Source organism: Phoca vitulina, unplaced genomic scaffold, assembly GCF_004348235.1.
Source record: "Phoca vitulina isolate PV1807 unplaced genomic scaffold, GSC_HSeal_1.0 scaffold3, whole genome shotgun sequence".
NCBI classification, from domain to species: Eukaryota; Metazoa; Chordata; class Mammalia; order Carnivora; family Phocidae; genus Phoca; species Phoca vitulina.
In genome coordinates this window covers 34,545,756-34,567,062 of record NW_022589706.1, presented here as the reverse complement: position 1 = coordinate 34,567,062, position 21,307 = coordinate 34,545,756, and the positions used below count along the sequence as shown (strand labels likewise).

The 21,307-nt window shown below is 40.7% G+C and overlaps 1 protein-coding gene across 1 annotated transcript in view; it reads left to right on the top strand.

The window, feature by feature from the left end:
• The window catches only part of CORIN (corin, serine peptidase), a 234,550-nt gene that overhangs the window by 137,088 nt on the left and 76,155 nt on the right, over positions 1-21,307 (top strand). The window contains exon 6 of the mRNA XM_032397831.1: positions 15,637-15,750. Coding sequence (XP_032253722.1) covers positions 15,637-15,750 — 114 coding nt within the window. The remainder of the gene's footprint in view (positions 1-15,636; positions 15,751-21,307) is intronic.

The following is a 21,307-nucleotide window of genomic DNA, read 5'->3' as shown; positions in this document are numbered from 1 at the left end:
TTTCTCCTCTAATTAGATTTAAATCCTCCGAGCAGGATTTTGTCTGCCTCTATTTCATACTGTGATTTTACTTGAGACGTTGAATGATGACACGGAACTGCTTTCCAAACTCTGTTCACGTTCTCTCTCCTACCAGAGTGCCACCAGTTACAGATCTAGTTTTGTTTCCTTCTAATGATTTTTAGATAATTTCACAATGACTGATTTTTCTATAAAATGATAGGTCCTCTATCATGCTGTCAGACAGGCAAGACATATACTTAATTCTTATTTTCAGGACTTTAAGCTGAAGGCCAGATGGCAGAGTTTTCATTGAATCAAAGCATAGCTTTATTTCAGAGAGAAAAAAAAAAAAGAGTCAAGGAGTAACTTAATCTTGAGGACATTTAATTGGTGGAGTTGTTTCGGATTTTCTTTGAATGTTTATTTGACAGAGATAGTTTCTCACTAATTGCAACATGTTATCTATCAGGCAGGGAGGGACCTGGAGTTGTACAGCGTGAGGGAACTGGTTTTACCTGGTCTTTGCAGCAAGTGCCCATATGCACCCACAGATCATAAAAGAGGACGTCACCGTGGTACTTTTATTTTTAGAATATCTAAGAACTCTCTGAGTATTCAACTGGCATTTCCTAACTACTTACCATAATACTGCTTTGGAACAAAGACCTGCACGTTAAAAGGTGCTGATAGAGTCCTTTGCTCCCTCAGTAATGAATGAAAAATCTAATAGAGCAATCTACTAGGAAAACAAAAAGGATGTGTATTATCATTTCTGCATTTTCAGAAGACAGAGACCAGCACTGAGGAGGGAAGGGTTGAGCAGAGATCATGTGGCATCACCCAGAGTGGGGTGGTATGGCCGGAAGATGTTTGGAGGGGTGGAGGCTGGGCATGTAGGAGACATTCCCCAGGGCTGGGGGGTGGCGGGGAGGGGGGGGCGCCGCGGGGGCAGGTGGCTGAGTTTTGCCATGTCCCCCATGGAGCAGGGACCAGTGCTTACTTGCTTAGGGGAAGAGACAGGATCTCAGAGGGAAATGGCGGTGTGGGGCAGCCAGGAAAGCCTGACACTGGGGACCATGACCCTGAACCCTGGTACGGATCAGACATAATGGAGCGCTCTGTCTAGGGTAACCCCCTAGGACTTAGAACCACGCACCCCTCAGCAATTCTTGGAGAAATTGAAAGCTAGAGCCCTTTCCTTGGTTCTTGCAGGTACCAAGTAAGCCCCTTGGATCCTTGCACCTCCCTAAGGAGGCTGAAACCCCTGCAAAGCATGCCTGAATAATATTTTCTATCACCTCTTTGAGTGGGGAAGTATGAATTAATCTGATTTAGAAAAATAAAGTGATGTGGCATTTCTTGCACGGTACTGTGACCGCTACACCTTCGGGCCTGGCCATTCTGAGCACACTTGAGCTTCCAGGTCCCACTTCTCATTCTCACTTCCCATGTTTTATAACTTCCCTCAACTCCCTATGCCCACCTCAAAAGCTACTCATCAGATAGCCCATTCTTTCAGCTCTAAATGTGATGAGTTCAACAGTCTATAGTTAAATTCAGAACTAAGTATTCATGGCCAAAAAAAAAAAAAAAAAAAAAAGAATTAAAGTGTAATCCCTCTCAGACTTTAGCTAAACATTTAAAATCTTAAGGGTAAAGGGTTTTCAAACTTGTTTTTAGCAGCAAAAACCCATTTTCAATGGACTGAAATATGCAAAGTGGACAAGAGTGGAGCTCCCTGGCTGTAGTGGAGTAGGGGATTGAAGACACCCTTCAAACCCATGACCTGGCCCCAAAGCCCCTTTCCTTCGCATTCACGGATTCATCTGAAAACCACCATTTTATTTTATTTTATTTTTTAAAGATTTTATTATTTATTTGAGAGAGAGAGAGAGAGAGAGCACAGGCAGGGAGGAGGGGCAGAGGGAAAGGGAGAAGCAGACTCGGCACTGAACAGGGAGCCCGATGCAGGACTCCATCGCAGGACCCTGGGATCATTACCTGAGCCGAAGGCAGATGCTTAACCGACTGAGCTACCTAGGCGGCCTGAAAACCACCATTTTAACCTAAGGAATGAGTAATGTTGGTGTAGGTTTTGGGGAGAATATTAGACACATCTCCGCAAGCCAGTGGAAGATTATTTTAGGCAGAAGGATCCTTTTGATTCATTGTCCTACTGTACAAGCAAATGCTACTGGAAGGCAGACTTGTCTGCAGGTTTGAGTGAGTATCCCACACTAACCCAGAGGGATTTTAATATTACATCAGCCCTTTATTGCCCTACCAACTAAAAGAATAAAATTGTAGGAAGTTTATTGCCTTTGAACATCTCCCCCAAAACGAATGATCATTTAGTTCTGTGAGGCACCTTATGTTCTGTCTTCATTTATTTATTTAACCAATATTTAATTCTATTCTAGACTCAGGATGCAGCAGTGAGAAAAACTGATACAGTGCTTTCTCTCAAGGAGCGTATATTCTAGAAGGGAGAGATAGAGAGAGGCAAAAAACAAACAAATATCTTCTGCTAATATAAAGTATTGTGAATCATAAAGTCTTTTTTTAAGCAGTCTGTAGTTCTGGTGGTCTTGAGCATCAGCACTATTAGAAGTGATTAGCATGGGGCACCATGTTTAATAGAGGCCTAGTAGATGTTGAAGAGGGTAAAGAAGAGAATGAAAGGATTTCTCACCTCGGAAGATAAATACTTTTTCTGAGGAAGCCACATTTTAGTGATAGGTTTAGAGGGACAGACAGATATAAGACTGGCTTCATTTTTAGATTGTAACTATATTCCTGATGTTGATGATTCTTCATCCCTGGTCTCCTGTATCTTCAAGGGTGATCATTATTTATTTGATCCAAGCCAATCTATAGGCAGAACTTAGTACCACTCTGCTCCCCACAAAGAATGTACTTACACAAAATCATTTAAAAATCCTTTAAAAAAAAACACACCCACTTCCTTTGTTATCTACCACCTATTTATTTGTTCTCTTCTGCAACAGAAAAAGTTGTCCTTCCTTTCTGTACTACTTCCTCTCCTCTTATTCTCTCTTCAACATACTGCAGTCAGACTTTGTCCTCCTCACTCCATTGAAACCACTTTTATCCGAGTCCCCACTGACTTCACATTGCCAAAATCTCATCCAGGCACACTGGCATTAAATTGATATGCTGACAACCCCACATATTTCTATGTATAGTCCTATCCTCTTTCCCAGACTTTGAACTTATATATCCAGTTGTCTACTCAACATCTCTACTTGGGCGTCTACTGTGTATGTAAGATGCAACATGTCCAAAATGTAACTGCTGATTTTTTCCGCCAGTCTTACTCCTCCAATAGGCTTCTCCACCTTAGGAGATGGCAATTCCAGTCATCTGGCTGGCTAGAGACTTAAAGTCCTCATTGGCTCTTGTCTTTCCCTCACAACTCTCATTGAATGGGCCAGGAAACCCTCCTGGCTCTACTTTGAAAATACAGCCAGCTTCCAATCATGTCTAGGCACTTTTCCTGCTACACCCTCCAAGCCACCATCACTCTTTCTGGATAACTTCAATAGGCTCCTAACACTAGTTCCTACTGCTTTCTTTGCCCCTCTAGAGTATTTTCAACACAACAGGCAGAGATCCATGGAAACATAAGTCGGATCATGCTGCTGTGGCCACACAGGTTTCTTTGCTGTTCCCCACACCCCCCGCCAGACATGCTCCTGCCTGAGACTCTTTGCATTGGAACTTCCTTCTGCTGCAATCTTCCCCTGAGAGTTGGTTAACTCCCTCATCTCTTTCAAGTTATTGCTTAAATGTCAACTTTCAATGAGGCTTGCCCCCGGCACCCTAATTAATATTGGGCCCTGTCCTACCCCACCCCCTCATAATTTGTTGACTCTTTTAAAAATAGCATTTATTATCTCGTTATTTATTATAAAAAACAACTTTTTATTTATTATGTTTATTGACATTTGTCTCCCTAGAATATAATCTCCACAGAGCAGGGATATATTCTGTACTCAATTATGTGTCCCAGGCTCCTGGCAAGGGGCCAAATTGGCTAAATAAGTGAGTTAAAGAATTAGAGAGCAATATAAGCTTTGTTAATTCCACATAGTAGATGGAGGAAGAAATACACCTCCCATTCCTCAGAAAACAACTTGAAATATCCCATTATATTTCTCTTTTATAAAGGGTCTTCTCTGTACTGTGCTCCTCAGGAAGGCTCAACCAACTTTTTTTTTTTTTTTTTAATCCCTCCCCCAAAATAGTGCCCGGCAGCACTGGCCCCTCCTTCTCCTCATGGGGTTCCTTTACCCCTTAATACACAGAGTTCTCTGATACCCAAGCATACCTACCCCAAACATCTTAATGTTCAACAAAAGAAGGTTTTCTAGTGAGTATGGCTTGGATGGCAGGGTAAGACCAAGTTTGCTTACTTGAGCATATCCTTGGATTTTCTTTCTCCTTTCTCATCTCTTATCTTTCACCTCAATCCTTTTATCAACCCCAAAGATACAGTGCTCTCCCCAAGAGGAATTCTTGTATCGGCTACTATAAAAGATTATACTTATGCTTTCTCATATAGTCAAATAGTCTTGTAAAAGGAAAGAGCAATAGTGGTTGACAGTAACTTGATTTCAAGAAGCCTGTAAAATGAAGGGCTAACAGGCTCTTAGTATAGGCTCAGGTGGTCACAGTCTATGCCAGGTCAGCTTTCTCTTCAGAGGGAGATTTGAACCTGAGCTCCAGACTTTATACAAAGGCTCAAAGACGGGGTGAATGAGGCCATTATACAGGCTGGGATTGGTAGGTAGTTCCTGGAGGGGACTCCAACAATTAACGGAGTATTGAGAGCATTTGCCAATATAAATGCTGCCCATAATACACAGGCAGAGAGAACTGAGAGGGCTGGAAGCAGTTGTAGGAAATCTAAAGGTTATTTCAGGATATGGATGTTATTTCAACAATCTGTTATCAGAGACCAAAATACTGAAAAGAGTTGATCATCCTCATGGGTATATACTCTTCAGAATCCAGAGACTTCTGAAGTCCAGGTGATTCAAAATTATTCCCATCGTCTGGAAATGTAAACCAGTGTCTTAGGCAATATACATTTGCATGCTGCTATCATTGCATTAATATTGATCAATTGCCACATGTGTAAATGGAAGTCAGCTTTGGTAGTGAAGTATCTTTACTTGGTAAAAGTATCTTTATCAGATTACGATCAGTAGAATATATGCTACACAAAGGCAGGGAAATATTGTTTTCTTCACTGTTGTATCTCTAGAATAATGCCTAGCACATAGTAAACACCCAGTAACTATTTGTTAAATTAACCAATGAATCTTCCATTGTATCAATCTGCCATCGATTTTTTTTATTATGTTATGTTAATCACCATACATTACATCATTAGTTTTTGATGTAGTGTTCCATGATTCATTGTTTGCGTATAACACCCAGTGCTCCATTCCATACGTGCCCTCTTTATTACCCATCACCAGGCTAACCCATCCCCCCATGCCCTTCCCCTCTAGAACCCTCAGTTTGTTTCTCAGAGCCCATAGTCTCTCATGGTTCGTCTCCCCCTCCGATTTACCCCCTTCATTTTTCCCTTCCTGCTTCTTCTTTAACGTATAATGTATTATTTGTTTCAGAGGTACAGGTCTGTGATTCAACAGTCTTACACAATTCACAGCGCTCACCATAGCACATACCATCCCCAATGTCTATCACCCAACCACCCCATCCCTCCCAGCCCCCACCACTCCAGCAACCCTCAGTTGAGGTATGATACATGTCTTTCTCTGATTGACTTATTTTGCTCAGCATAATACCCTCCAGTTCCACCCACATCAATGCAAATGGCAAGATTTCATTCCTTTTGATGGCTGCATAATATTCCATTGTGTGTGTGTCTGTGTGTGTGTGTGTGTGTGTGTGTGTGTATATACACATATATATACATATATATATATATACCACATCTTCTTTATCCATTCATCTGTCGATGGACATCTTGGCTCTTTCCACAGTTTGGCTATTGTGGACATTGCTGTTATAAACATCGGGGTGCATGTACCACTTTGGATCCCTACATTTGTATCTTTGGGGTAAATACCCATTAGTGCAATTGTTGGGTCGTATGGTAGCTCTATTTTCAACTTTTTGAGGAACCTCCATACTGTTTTCCAGAGTAGCAAAATCAGCTTGCATTCCCACCAACAGTGTAGGAGGGTTCCCCTTTCTCCGCATCCCCGCCAACATCTGTCATTTCCTGACTTGTTAATTTTAGCCATTCTGACTGGTGTGAGGTGGTATCTCATTGAAGTTTTGATTTGGATTTCCCTGATGCCGAGTGATGTTGAGTACTTTTTCATGTGTCTGTTGGCCATTTGGATGTCTCCTTTGGAAAAATGTCTGTTCACGTCTTCTGCCCATTTCTTGATTGGATCATTTGTTCTTTGGGTGTTGAGTTTAAGAAGTTCTTTATAGATTTTGGACACTAGCCCTTTATCTGGTATGTCATTTGCAAATATCTTCTCCCATTCTGTCGGTTGTCTTTTGGTTTTGTTGACTGTTTCTTTTGCTGGGCAAAAGCTTTTTATCTTGATGAAGTCCCAAGAGTTCATTTTTGCCCTTGCTTCCCTTGCCTTTGGTGATGTTTCTAGGAAGAAGCTGCTGTGGCTGAGGTCGAAGAGGTTGCTGCCTGTGTTCTCCTTTAGGATTTTGATGGACTCCTGTCTCACATTTAGCTCTTTCAACCATTTTGAGTCTACTTTTGTGTGTGGTGTAAGGAAATGGTCCAGTTTCATTCTTCTGCATGTGGCTGTCCAATTTTCCCAGCACCATTTGTTGAAGAGACTGTCTTTTTTCCATTGGACATTCTTTCCTGCTTTGTCGAAGATGAGTTGACCATAGAGTTGAGGGTCCATTTCTGGGCTCTCTGTTCTGTTCCATTGATCTATGTGTCTGTTTTTGTGCCAGTACCATACTGTCTTGATGATTACAGCTTTGTAATAGAGCTGGAAGTCCGGAATTGTGATGCCACCAGCTTTGCTTTGCTTTTTCAACATTCCTCTGGCTATTTGGGGTCTTTTCTGGTTCCATACAAATTTTAGGATTATTTGTTCCATTTCTTTGAAAAAAGTGGATGGTATTTTGATATGGATTGTGTTAAATGTGTAGATTGCTCTAGGTAGCATTGACATCTTCACAATATTTGTTCTTCCAATCCATGAGCATGGAACGTTTTTCCATTTCTTTGTGTCTTCCTCAATTTCTTTCATGAGTATTTTATAGTTTTCTGAGTACAGATTCTTTGCCTCTTTGGTTAGATTTATTCCTAGGTATCTTATGGTTTTGGGTGCAATTGTAAAAGGGATCGACTCCTTAATTTCTCTTTCTTCTGTCTTGTTGTTGGTGTATAGGAATGCCACTGATTTCTGTGCATTGAGTTTATATCCTGCCACTTAAGTTCTAGCAGTTTTGGGGTGGAGTCTTTTGGGTTTTCCACATTAAGTATCATATCATCTGCAAAAAGTGAGAGTTTGACTTCTTTGCCGATTCGGATGCCTTTTATTTCTTGTTGTCTGATTGCTGTGGCTAAGACTTCTAATACTATGTTGAATAGCAGTGGTGATAGTGGACATCCCTGCCATGTTCCTGACCTTAGGGGGAAAGCTCTCAGTTTTTCCCCATTGAGAATGATATTCGCTGTGGGTTTTTCATAGATGGCTTTTATGATATTGAGGTCTGTACCCTCTATCCCTATACTCTGAAGAGTTTTGATCAAGAAAGGATGCTGTACTTTGTCAAATGCTTTTTCTGCATCTATTGAGAGGATCATATGGTTCTTGTTCTTTCTTTTATTAATGTATTGTATCACATTGATTGATTTGCAGATGTTGAACCAACCTTGCAGCCCAGGGATAAATCCCACTTGGTCGTGGTGAATAATCCTTTTAATGTACTGTTGGATCCTACTGGCTAGTGTTTTGGTGAGAATTTTTGCATCCATGTTCATCAAGGATATTGGTCTGTAATTCTCCTTTTTGATGGGGTCTTTGTCTGATTTTGGGATCAAGGTAATGGTGGCCTCATAAAACGACTTTGGAAGTTTTCCTTCCATTTCTACTTTTTGGAACAGTTTCAGAAGAATAGGTATTAATTCTTCTTTAAATGTTTGGTAGAATTCCCCTGGGAAGCCATCTGGCCCTGGGCTTTTGTTTGTTTTAAGATTTTTGATTACTGCTTCAATTTCCTTAGTGGTTATAGGTCTGCTCAGGTTTTCTGTTTCTTCCTGGTTCAGTTCTGGTAGTTGATACATCTCTAGGAATGCATCCATTTCTTCCAGATTATCTAATTTGCTGGCATATAGTTGCTCATAATATTTTCTTATAATTGTTTGTATTCCTTTGGTGTTGGTTGTGATCCCTCCTCTTTCATTCATGATTTTATTTATTTGAGTCATTTCTCTTTTCTTTTTGATAAGTCTGGCCAGGGGTTTATCAATCTTGTTAATTTTTTTCCAAGAACCAGCTCCTAGTTTCATTGATCTGTTCTACTGTTCTTTTGGTTTCTATTTCATTGATTTCTGCTCTGATCTTTATTATTTCTCTTCTCCTGCTGGGTTTAAGCTTTATTTGCTGTTCTTTCTCCAGCTCCTTTAGGTGTAGGGTTAGGTTGTGTATTTGAGATCTTCCTTATTTCTTGAGAAAGGCTTGTATTGCTATATACTTTCCTCTTAGGACTGCCTTTGCTGCATCCCAAAGATTTTGAACCATTGTGTTTTCATTTTCATTTGTTTCCATGAATTTTTTAAATTCTTCTTTAATTTCCTGGTTGACCCATTCATTCTTTAGAAGGATGCTCTTTAGCCTCCATGTATTTGAGTTCTTTCTGACTTTCCTCTTGTGATTGAGTTCTAGTTTCAAAGCATTGTGGTCTGAAAATATGCAGGGAATGATCCCAATCTTTTGGTACTGGTTGAGACCTGCTTTGTGGCCTAGGATATGATCTATTCTGGAGAATGTTCTATGGGCACTAGAGAAGAATGTGTATTCTGTTGCTTTGGGATGGAATGTTCTGAATCTATCTGTGAAGTCCATTTGGTCCAGTGTGTCATTTAAAGTCTTTATTTCCTTGTTGATCTTTTGCTTAGATGATCTGTCCATTTCAGTGAGGGGGGTGTTAAAGTCCCCCACTATTATTGTATTGTTGTTGATGTTTTTTTGCTTTTGTTATTAATTGGCTGCTCCCATGTTAGGGGCATAGATATTTACAATTGTTAGATCTTCTTGTTGGATAGACCCTTTAAGTATGATATAGTGTCCTTCCTCATCTCTTATTACAGTCTTTGGCTTAAAATCTTATTTTTCTGATATAAGGATTGCCACCCCAGCTTTCTTTTGGTGTCCACTAGCATGGTAAATGGTTTTCCACCCCCTCACTTTCAATCTGGGGGTGTCTTTGGGTCTAAAACGAGTCTCTTGCAGACAGCATATCGATGGGTCTTGTTTTTTTATCCACTCTGATAGCCTGTGTCTTTTGATTGGGCCATTTAGCCCATTTACATTCAGGGTAACTATTGAAAGATATGAATTTTTGCCATTGTATTGCCTGTAAGGTGACTGTTACTGTATATTTTCTGTGTTCCTTTCTGGTCTATGTTACTTTTAGGCTCTCTCTTTGCTTAGAGGACCCCTTTCAATATTTCTTGTAGGGCTGGTTTTGTGTTTGCAAATTCCTTTACTTTTTTTTGTCCTGGTAGCTTTTAATCTCTCCTTCTATTTTCAATGACAGCCTAGCTGGATATAGTATTCTTGGCTGCATATTTTTCTCATTTAGTGCTCTGAATGTATCATGCCAGTCCTTTCTGGCCTGCCAGGTCTCTGTGGATAGGTCTGTTGCCAATCTAATGTTTCTACCATTGTAGGTTACAGATTTCTTGTCCGGAGCTGCTTTCAGGATTTTCTCTTTGTCTCTGAGACTCGTAAGTTTTACTATTAGATGTCGGGGTGTTGACCTATTTTTATTGATTTTGAGGGGGGTTCTCTGTGCCTCCTGGATTTTGATGCCTGTTTCCTTCCCCAAATTGGGGAAGTTCTCTGCTATAATTTGCTCCAATATACCTTCTGCCCCTCTCTCTCTTTCTTCTTCTGGGATCCCAATTATTCTAATATTGTTTCATTTATGGTATCGCTTATCTCTCAAATTCTGCCCTCGTGATCCAGTAGTTGTTTATCTCTTTTTTTCTCAGCTTCTTGATTTTCCATCATTTGGTCTTCTATCTCACTGATTCTTTCTTCTGCCTCATTTATCCTAGCAGTTAGAGCTTCCATTTTTGATTGCACCTCATTAATAGCCTTTTTGATTTCATCTTGGTTAGATTTTAGTTCTTTTATTTCTCCAGAAAGGGTTTCTCTAATATCTTCCATGCTTTTTTTCAAGCCCAGCCAGTATCTTTAAAATTGTCATTCTGAACTCTAGTTCCGACATCTTACTAATGTCCACATTGATCAGGTCCCTGGCAGTCGGTACTGCCTCTTGTTCTTTTTTTTTGAGGTGATTTTTTCCGTCTTGTCATTTTGTCCAGAGGAGAATAGATGAATGAGAGAACAAAATGCTAACAGGGTCACAACGACCCCAGAAAAATATACACTAAACAAATCAGAAGAGACCTGAAACCAGGGGAAAAGAAAGGGAAAGAAAGAAAAAAGAAAAAAAAAGAAAAAGATAAAAAACAAACAAACAGACAAACAAAGAAACAACAGAATATGATCAAATATGATCAGGCTGGTGCATAGATCAGTGCCATAAACTAGATTTTTGGCGTGTTTTGGTCTGTTAGAAGAAAGTGCCTCCCAAAATTTTAAAGAAAGCAAAACTTATATATGTACAAAAATAAGGGTTAATACGATGAAGGGATGGAATATGACTGTAAAGACTAAAATTATAAAAGATTTTATAAAAGGAATTGATAAGAAGTTGGTTGAAAAAAGAAAGAAGAGGATTTAAAATAAAAAAGGGAGAGAATGTGATCAGGCAGGAGACTAGAACAAAGCCATATACTAGAGATTCAGGGTATATTTTGGTCTGTTAGAAGAAACTGTATCCCAAAATTTTAAAGAGAGAACAACTTATATATATACCAAAAATGAGGTTAACTACTATGAAGAGATAGAATATGACTCTAAAAATGAAAAATAAAAAAGATTTTTAAAAAAAGGGATTGATAAGATGTTGGTTGAAAAAGGGAAAAAGAAAAATTAAAAAAAAAGAAAAAGAAAAAAAAGAAAATTAAAAAAATTAACTTTCAATCAGGGGGGAAAACAGCCATGAATTCTATGTGCTGTATTCCCCTAGTGCTGGAGTTCTGCCGTTCTCATTGATCGGTAAACTTGGTCTTGGCGGGCTGTTCTTGCTGATCTTCTGGGGGAGGGGGCCTGTTGCTGCTCTTGCCTGGTCCAGGCTAAGTAATCTGCTCGGGTTTGCTCTCGGGAGCTTTTGTTCCCTGCAAGCTTTCCGTACGGTTTTGGAGGATGAGAGTGAAAACGGCGGCCTCCCAATCTGCACCCTGGAGGAGCCGAGAACTCGGGGTCCCGCTCCTCAGTGAGCCCCCAGAGAAAAGCAGTCAGTCACTCCCGTCTCCCCGGTCTCCGGCCGCACTCCATGCTCACCTGGCCTGTGACCGAGCGTTTCTATCTCTGGCACCCGACCCCGTGTGGAGTCTCCAAACCCCGCAGATCCCTGCGGTGCACTCCCGTGCCACTCCTCCTGGGGGAGGAAGGGGAGTCTCCCTGGACCTGCTGCTTATTGGGTCCCTGCTGGAGGAGCAGTGGCCTGACTGTGCCGCGGATCATGGTTTATGGCAGCCCTGAACTGAGAGCCCACTCCTCAGCTCCGTCTCTGCAGCCGGCTTCCCCGCTGTGATACCTGGGAGCTCTGCCGCACTCAGGCACCCCTGGTTTTCCTGTGACCCTGAGGGTCCTGAGACCACACTGTCCCAGTGGGGGTTCCACCCCCTCCTTAGCCACTGGACGGAGGCCCCCTCCCCCACTGTCTATCTTCCCGAATATCACCTCGGATTCACTTCTCCCCATGTCCTACCTTCCAGAAAGTGGTCGCTTTTCTGTTCAGAGAGTTACTGCTATTCTTTTCTTTGATCTCCTGTTGAGTTCGTAGGTGGTTCAGAATGGTTTGATCCCTATCCAGCTGAATTCCTGAGACCAGTCGAAATTTAGGCCTCCTACTCCTCCGCCATCTTGCTCTGCCCCCCACCATCGATTTAAAGTCCAACACGTACCTCTTAGAATTATAGATGATGTTAGTGGAAACAGTATCAAGATTATATAGCATGGGCGCCTGGGTGGCTCAGTCGTTAAGCGTCTGCCTTCGGCTCAGGTCATGATCCCAGGGTCCTGGGATCGAGCCCCGCATCGGGCTCCCTGCTCTGTGGGGAGCCTGCTTCTTCCTCTCCCACTCCCCCTGCTTGTGTTCCCTCTCTCGCTGTGTCTCTCTCTGTCATATAAATTAAAAAAAAAAAAAAAAATCTTAAAAAAAAAAAAGATTATATAGCATGACTTCTCCTCAAGGAATCTCCCTTTGTCACCTTAAGGGCTAAGTCAAAAGGCTGTTTGAATGAAGTTGATTGTTCTAAGAACGTGAAATTTTTTATCACAAAATCGCCACAGAAACTTGTTATGAGCTCTCCCAGGATATTCTCCAAAAAACCCAGAGGTGAGATGGAATTTCATCTCATCTGGTCCAAATCACCTCAAAAATAAAGACAAACTTGAACTTTTACTGGAACCTGATGCCTTTGAACTGACCACAAATCAGGTGACTACATAACTGCCCTGGACAAGGAACAGGGCATGGGTGTGGTATGGAGGACTGGGGCTGAAGCTCAGACCTCATGATTCTGTGTCTATGTGGCTACATATATGACTTTGGGCAATTGTTGTCTCTACCACATGGCAAATCATCATCATTTCCCCTAAGGAAGTTGTGATAGAATGCCTGCCGGTCTGCTTTATGGGGGGCTCTTTGAAAATCCCAAATAAGATGTGTTTGAAGTACTTGGCTAGTTGAACAGTTTCACACAAAGAAAGTGGAAATTCTGAATACAAGTTAAGGAGACATCAAACAAAAAGTATACAAAAATCATTCTAAGTTTACAAAAATAATATTAATTAAACTATGAACTTCTAAAGAAAGAATAAGCATAAAGAAACAATTTACAATGTCCTAAAACCAAGGGGAGCCACACCTCCCACTGAGGAACCACACAAAAGAAGTCAGTTTCTGTGGAATCAGCCAAGACAGGGATATCAATAATCAGAACAATGCAAACAATGCTATGTTTTAAATTTGATCCAGATTTGATATAATCATACGCAAGAAATGGCTTTACTGGAGTAAAATATATGGGGTCTTACAGATGAAACCTAGATGTTAGGAGCTATGTAATGTTGAACTTTCAGCTACATTTGTCAAGGACTCACCAGAGCCATAAGGTGGGGAATGCAATAATTCTTCTGAAGCATTGCAGCTGCTGAAATGCAGACAGATGGAATTTCTGCACTCTAATATAACACAGAAACAATCTCAACAATAGGATAAACACTTATGCCTTGCAAATTTTCTCTCAACCCTAGAGAGAGGATATTGTATAGACTGGCCAGTAAAATCTTAGTGTTTTGGATTCTCATTTTATATCTGGTTTCCTGTGTCCCTTGTAGAAGTCTGTATTTGTAGGTATAGGAATGAAGTTCTGTGCTGAATCTTCTAAGGCTCTTTGAAATATAAATGTGTTTCATATTTTGGCAGTTGAAGTCCACAGATGTCCTTTGTATTGATCCTGAAATGGTGGCATGTAATGGAAAACCAGACCTTTGTTGTTGATCTTATGATGATTACGCATGAAGTGCCATCATAAGAAACTTAACTAAATCAACTAGTACTTACTGTTCAGCAAATCAGAATTCTGATTTCCTTGATAGCATTGGAAAATAATTCATTAATTGCATTTTTTTCTTTGCTTTTTGGCAATATATGATGCTTCACTGAGATTAAGTTGACTTTTCCCCATCATCTATTAAATAAGAATCTCCTGAGTGCCCATCACTCTCCTAGGGCCCAGGAACATGGGAAATGTGAGAGACATGGGCTTCCCTGCCTGGAGCATTCAGTCTGTACTTTTCTGTATTTCTAATTCTGAGTTAAAATATTCTGTATTTCTTGGTTCCCTTTAGTCAACAGGGTTCATCTCATCAAGGAATACATCATTCAGGGAGCAGTGACAGTGAGCAGGCAGCTGACCACATACGTGATCACACTAGCTTGTGTGGAGGGACGGAGACAAGAGACATAGAAATCTTCAAGGGTTGTATTTATTTACTGTTATTCTGAATTGAGAACTCATGGAAAAACTAGGTTTTTTTTCAGATTAAAAAAGTAAAACATCATGAAAGCCAGTAGCATGCCCCCACCCTGCACTTTCCCACTGCCTTGCTGAAGCCAGCAGGTGCACACAGTTCACATATGGGATGCTCCTTAATCACCGGGCTCTGGTCGTGAGGGGGGCATTCCTGGGTACCACAGGACTGTACCTACTGGAGAGAGAGTTCTTAGCAGGCTAGATATATGCACCCCTATGTTTATTGCAGCATTATTTACAATAGCCAAAATATGGAAGCAACCGAAGTATCTATCCACAGATGAAATGGATACAAAAGATGTGCTATAGATATACAATTGAATATTACTCAGCCTTAAAAAAGAATGAAGTCTTACTATTTGCAACAAGATGGATGGATCTAGACAGTATAATGCTAAGTGAAATAAGTCAGAGAAAGACAAATACCATATGATTTCATTCATATGTGGAAACTAAGAAACAAAACAAATGAACAAAGAAAAAAAAGAGAAACAAAAAACACTCAAATATGAGAAATAAATTGGTGGTTGCTAAAAGGGAGGTGGGTGGGGGGATGGGTGAAATAGAGGAAGGAGATTAAGAGTACACTTATTGTGATGAACACTGAGTAATGTATAGAATTGTTGGATCACTATATTGTACCGGAAAGTAATATATGTTATATACTTGTAATATATTTCACTGCAGGGCAGGGTGTCTCTAGGCTTGGTTCAAGCACACAATTGACTCTTTCTACCGTAACTTTTTCTGTGCAACATTGAGTAGCGTTTTAGAAGGAGAGGATTGTGGGGGTTTTTGTTTGTTTGTTTTTTTAATGTTTGTTCAACTAATAACACTTCGTTTTTAAATACTTTGCAGTTATTAAAAAAAAATACTCACGTTTTGTATTCCCCCACCACATAAGTTGTGCAACTGATAAGGCTCCCCTCTTCTGCTCTGAGCATGGAAACCTCTCACGCAGCAAGCCCACTGGGGAGTTTTCTTTCGCTTTTCTCAGGCCAACGCTCTTTGTATCCTTCCCAGGTAATTTCACAATTAATGTCCTACAGGGCCCAAGAAAACTCGGTGAGGGGATTTGGAAACAAATCTTGAATAGCAAGGAGGGTGTTCTTGCTGTTCTTTGTTTCTCCTGACTTTTGAAGGAAAAAGGCTTATTCTGACATGGTCTCCCTGCCCTTCTTTTCCAGCGCTCTGCGGAAGGGGCGAGAGCTTTCTGTGCGCCAGCGGGCTCTGCGTGCCCGGGAAGCTGCAGTGCAATGGGCACAACGACTGTGACGACTGGAGCGACGAAGCGCATTGCAGTAGGCGCGGGGTGGGCGGGGGCGCGGGGGCGCGGGGGCGGTGTCCGGGGCCGGGGCCTGGAAACCGAAACCATTCCGCAGTCAGACCCTGACAACCGCCGGGCGTTGGCGTAGACTACTGCTAGTTTGCCTTTCTGACGGGAGGAAACGGGGGGCAGCCAGTGTGTTTGCGCACCTTTCAAAGGCGCGATTCCGTTAGGAACTCAAGAGCCGGAGGTCGCAGTGGAAACGAGTTTTGCATCAAGTGGCTTAAAATTGGAGGGAGGTTTTTTGTTTATTTTGTTTGGGTGAGGCTTTTGTTTTTGTTTTGAAAGCTTAATGAGTTGAAAGGTCAGCTTTTTTAAAAAGGACATTTTCTTTTTTTTTTTTTTAAAGGACATTTTCAATAGGCAAATGTTTCACCCGCCTGATCCTTAACATTCCTGACACAGCAGATGCAAAGCCTCTTGTTTGTTTATGCTTTCTCTAAACCTGGCGATAGTCCATGGTGCTAACTACTTTAAATCCATGGATTGAGAGATTCAGCCATAAACATCGTCAATTGATGACATCGTTTACTATGGATTTGAATAGTTGTTTTGATTGAATTGGTCGGTGGCTGTCCTAATCTGCTCGGGCTGCCATATAAAATACCACAGACCGCACGGTTTAAACAGGAGAAATTTATTCTCCTATGGTTCTGGAGGCCGGAGAGTCTAAGGTCAAGGTCAACGAGGTTCAGTTTCTGGTGAGAGTTCTGGTGAGAGAGGGGGGGCGGTGGAGAGCGGGAGAGGGTCTCCTCCTCTTCTTATAAGGGTACTATTAGATTAGGGCCCCACCTTTATGGCTTCATTTAACCTTTAGCACCTCCTTACAGGTCCTGTCTCCACATACAGTTATTTGGGGGTTAAGCCGTTAACGTCCGCATTTTGGGAGGACATAAACATTCTGTCCATAACATATATATATATATAATATATATAAATAAAATATATATAAAATATATTCAGCTTTCAAGTTGTTTTACACTTATGCAACAAATGAGAAGGAAAAATTAGCGTCAATAATGCATTGTAGGATTTGCCTCCAAAGCAGAGCCACATGCAATTGTGTTCTAATTGCTTTTTAATGGTTATATGATGAGCAAAAATTACCATGGGAAAAGCTGTGTTTTACTCCCTGTAGGAGTTGCCAAGGCTGTATGAGAGCTCATAATTGTTGACCTTAATTGAAAGGTTCTTATGGTCTGTTTGCCAGGTGAAACACGTCTTCTTCCATGTGAAGGGCTAGAATGCTTATCTATCATAAGTTTTGAAAGGCATTATATTATGGTAATATTTTAGGTCAGTGTTTCCCAAACTGATGTTCCATAGTGCCTGAGCTATGAAAACTGCTTGAGAAAAAAGTAAGTTTGAGAAATGCTATCAAATCTACTTTTTAGAGAGTTGCAATACATATTCACATATTAAAAGTTCTGAGAAATGCTGCAGTTTTATAAAAGACATACTCATTTTGCTTAACTTGGTATTTCCTCAAAATTATTTGTTCATATATACTCCCACCTTTATTTATTTATTGTTCATTAATTCTTTTTTTTCATTTCGTGTAGTATGTAGCCTCCTGTGGAATTTCAGATATGCCACCATATCTTGGAAATGTTTTCACTAAGACATTTGTTTTTATAATTTGGAATTCTCTCTTCAGAAAAACCTGTAGCATATGATTTTACATGAAAAACATTTTCATAAGACGTATACTTACATTGGGGAGAATTGCTGTGGACTTAGGAGGGAATATTTTTATAGAGCACCCGCAGTAGGGAATTTAAAATGGTTCAATAGAATTATATCCAATTTATGGGAAATGTGGTGGAATCTTTTCCTTATCTCCCAATATGGCCCATGAGAGATTATTAAAGTTCTGTATGTGCCTCTGCCCCAGTGGTTGGGCCAACACTGGCTCATCATTACGTTCCTTCATTGCACCCAGCGCATCGAGCATTGCACTTTAAACAGTAAGAGATTGCTGCCGCTTGGGTTGAATTGAATTGGAAGGAGTAAATTTTCCTAGTCAGTGACTGAACAAACAAGGTATTACTACTATTCTGTAAGGTCTATAGCACGTCCTCGGAGCTGAAGAGTTCATTAAGGAAGATAATGGGCTTTCCTCATGAGCATACTTTAACACCCATGTGGTTTGGTCAGTTGAGGAAATAAAATACATCCCTTCAGAAAATTTGTCTGAAAATGCTTAGTTACATCTTGAAAGCTTCGCGTGCAATTCTTTCCAAACTTACAAGGGCATTCGACTCTGAGTTTTAACATTCAGTGCCTGTGGTATTGTAGTCATTTATTGAGGGTGCCACGCTCCCACTGTCACCACCCTGTGGTGAAGGAATAGTGTAAGTCTGAAATAGGGCATGGATGCAAATCAGAGCGTGAATGCAGCCTACATACGCCTGAGGGGAGAAGCAAGTTTTGCTGGGCATTCCTAATGAGAAGCAGAAGGATATGCCAGCTCCCAGGCTGCTGGCAGGTATGGGAGGAGGAGGACTGCCTTCAAAGAAAGGAAGAGAAGGAATTATTATTTGTGGGTCTCCTAATCAACTATGCTAGAAGCATCTATTTACATGATTTGATTTAATTTTTAGCTAAGGATGTATTACCCTTTTTATACAGATGCAGAGCTGAGGTTGAGGGTCATGAATGAATTTGCCAGTGGTTCAGAGTGCAAGAGTTGAACCTGGTCCTCTATTATTTGTTTGTTTGTTTCTATTGAAGTGTAATTGACACACAATGTTATATTAGTTTTAGGTGTGCAACACAGTGATTCGACAGTTCTGTACGTTACTCAATGCTTACCACAAGTGTAGTCACCATCTGTCCCCATACAGTATTGTCGACTATATTCCCTATGCTGTACTTTTCATCCCCATAACTTATTTATCACTGGAAGTTGTACCTCTTACTCCCCTTCACCTATTTCCACCCATCCCCTCACCCCTTCCCCTCTGGCAATCACCAGTTTTTTCTTTGTATGTATGAGTCTGTTTCTGCTTCTGTTTCTGTTTGTTTGTTTTGTTTTCTAGATTCCACATATAAATGAAATAATTTGGTATTTGTCCTTCTCTGTCTGACTTATTTCATTTAGCATAATACCCTCAAGGTCCACCCATGTTGTCGCAAATGGCAAGATCTCATTCTTGTTCATATAAGTTCAGACTTGGTGAACAGTTACCTTCTGATCATTTCTATGAGAGGAAAATATTTATGTTGGATGCTCTATGACACTTTGGCAGATAATTGTTTATTACACCGGTAAGCCAAGTATCAGGAAGCCCCACCTGCAGGGATCCTAAATCAGTTGTTCTAGAGTTGGAGCCCAGCTTCCTTTGCAAAACTGTCCAGGTAATTCTAACATGCAGCCAGATTTGAGGCCACTGGACTAGAGGGTGTCTGGTGTGTCTTTTGTTACTCACATTCTATAATCTTTTGATTCTGTAACCAGCTCTAGAACGGTGTCTGGTACATAGCTGGGGCTTAGCACATGAATAATCGCTGTCACAAAACAGCTTCAAGGAAAATGGTTATCACAAAGAAAAGAGCTGCCACAAAGTCCACACATTCTAAGCCACATAAAATCACTGTCAAATACTTTTGGAAATCATTTGCTCGAATTTGGGGTATAATTGGTTGACTTATATTTTAGTATAATTATACTACGTATTATACTAATTATACTACATACTAATTATGCTGTGTTAACTACTTATTCTAAGTACAATTAATTATACTAATTACCACAAAGTGTAGTGATTACTCCTGTAATCTCTTGAGTCGGGCTGCCTGGGTTCCTATCGCTTTACCATTTCCTGCTTCTGTGAACCTGGGCAAGTCTCCATCTCTCTGGGCCTCCGTGTCCTCATCAGTAAAATAAGACAATAACAGTAGCTGTCTCTAGAACTCTTGTGCAGAATAACGAACATTTGCCTATGTAGCACATAGACCATTGTCTGTCTGACATGCAATAATGCTGAAAGAGTGCCAGGATTTATGGTTGCTGTTGTGGTTATTGCAATCTTATTCACCGCATCTCCCCTCCCTTCCACACACCCCCCACCTCACCTCCATCCACCCCTCCCCAGTGCCTCTTACCTCCAAGCTGTAAAGGATGACCGCTGGAAGTCATGGGGACAGCTGATAAAGGTCAGGGGATATTTTGCAGAGGAAACAAACACTAAAATAGCCACAATAGCTTTATTTATTTATTTATTTATTTATTTATTTATTTAATAGATTTTTATTTATTTATTTTAGGGGGGGGAAGGAGCAGAGGGAGAGGGAGGGAGGGAGAAGCAGACTCCCTGCTGAGTGTGGAGCCAGATGAGGGGCTGGATCTCATGACCCTGAGATCATGACCTGAGCTGAAACCAAGAGTCAGATGCATAACCAACTGAGCCACCCAGGCGCCCCAAATATCTGCAACAGTTTTAAAACCAGCACCACATGAAGCTATTTTAGAAAGGAGGGAACCCAAACAGCACAAAATAAAAACTGATATTCTAGGTGATGTTTTTGAATCACTAAAAATGACTGCATTTACTATATTCTTTTTACTAAGGCAGAGATGCAAGTAAATACCAGAAATATTTCCATCAAAATAATAAAAAGGAGAATATTACATTCTACACTAAAGGAAGAAGCTTCAGATGTCTGGAAAATTCACTTCCGTTTAGTAGCAATCTGTTACAGGAATCAATAAAACTATTGAATATTCTTGAATTCCTGCTATGTGAAGCATGTTCTAGATACCCAGGAAATATAAAGACTGTTAAGACATGGTTTCTTTCTTCATGAATCTTTGAGCCTAATCAGAGAAATAACATATAAACATGGAGATCATTGAATATGGTACTTCAGAGCAAAAATAATGGAGGAGATGTCACAAAGAAAAATATTGGTATAAACAAAAAGATAGGAGTGGTAGGTCCTTTGAGTATAGATGAGGGCAGGATTATAAGGAGTTATATTGGTGTGGAGAAAGCTGATGGAAAGATGGGATTAAAACTAGGCCGTGGACACAGGTGATGTTTAGAAAATCTAATTCAGTGGTTCAGAAGTGAGGGCAGTTTTTGCCCCCCAGGGAACATTTTGTAATGTATGGAGACATACTTGATTGTCACAGTGTGGAGTTTGGACGAGGTGTTACTGGCATTTAGTGGGTAGAGACGAGAGATGCTGTTCAGCATCCTACAGTGCACACGACAGTCCTCACAATAAAGAATTACCCACTCCAAATTGTCAGTAGTACTGCTGTGGAGAAGTCTTCCTTCAGGGCTAGAAGTCAATAGTCAAAAGCACCCAGGGAGTCAAGAAACCTGAGTAACTGTAGTGAGCTAGGCAACTGTGGGCAAACCATGTAACCTCTCTGGTCATCTCAAAATGAGGGCGCCTCTGGGTGGAAATTGAGCCTCCCTACTTGAATCTTGAGTTGAGGCAACACAATTATGTTTATAGACTCATAGAGACTGAGCTAAATGAATGAAGCTCTTGATAAAAGGTTTTCTGTTCTTTAGTTG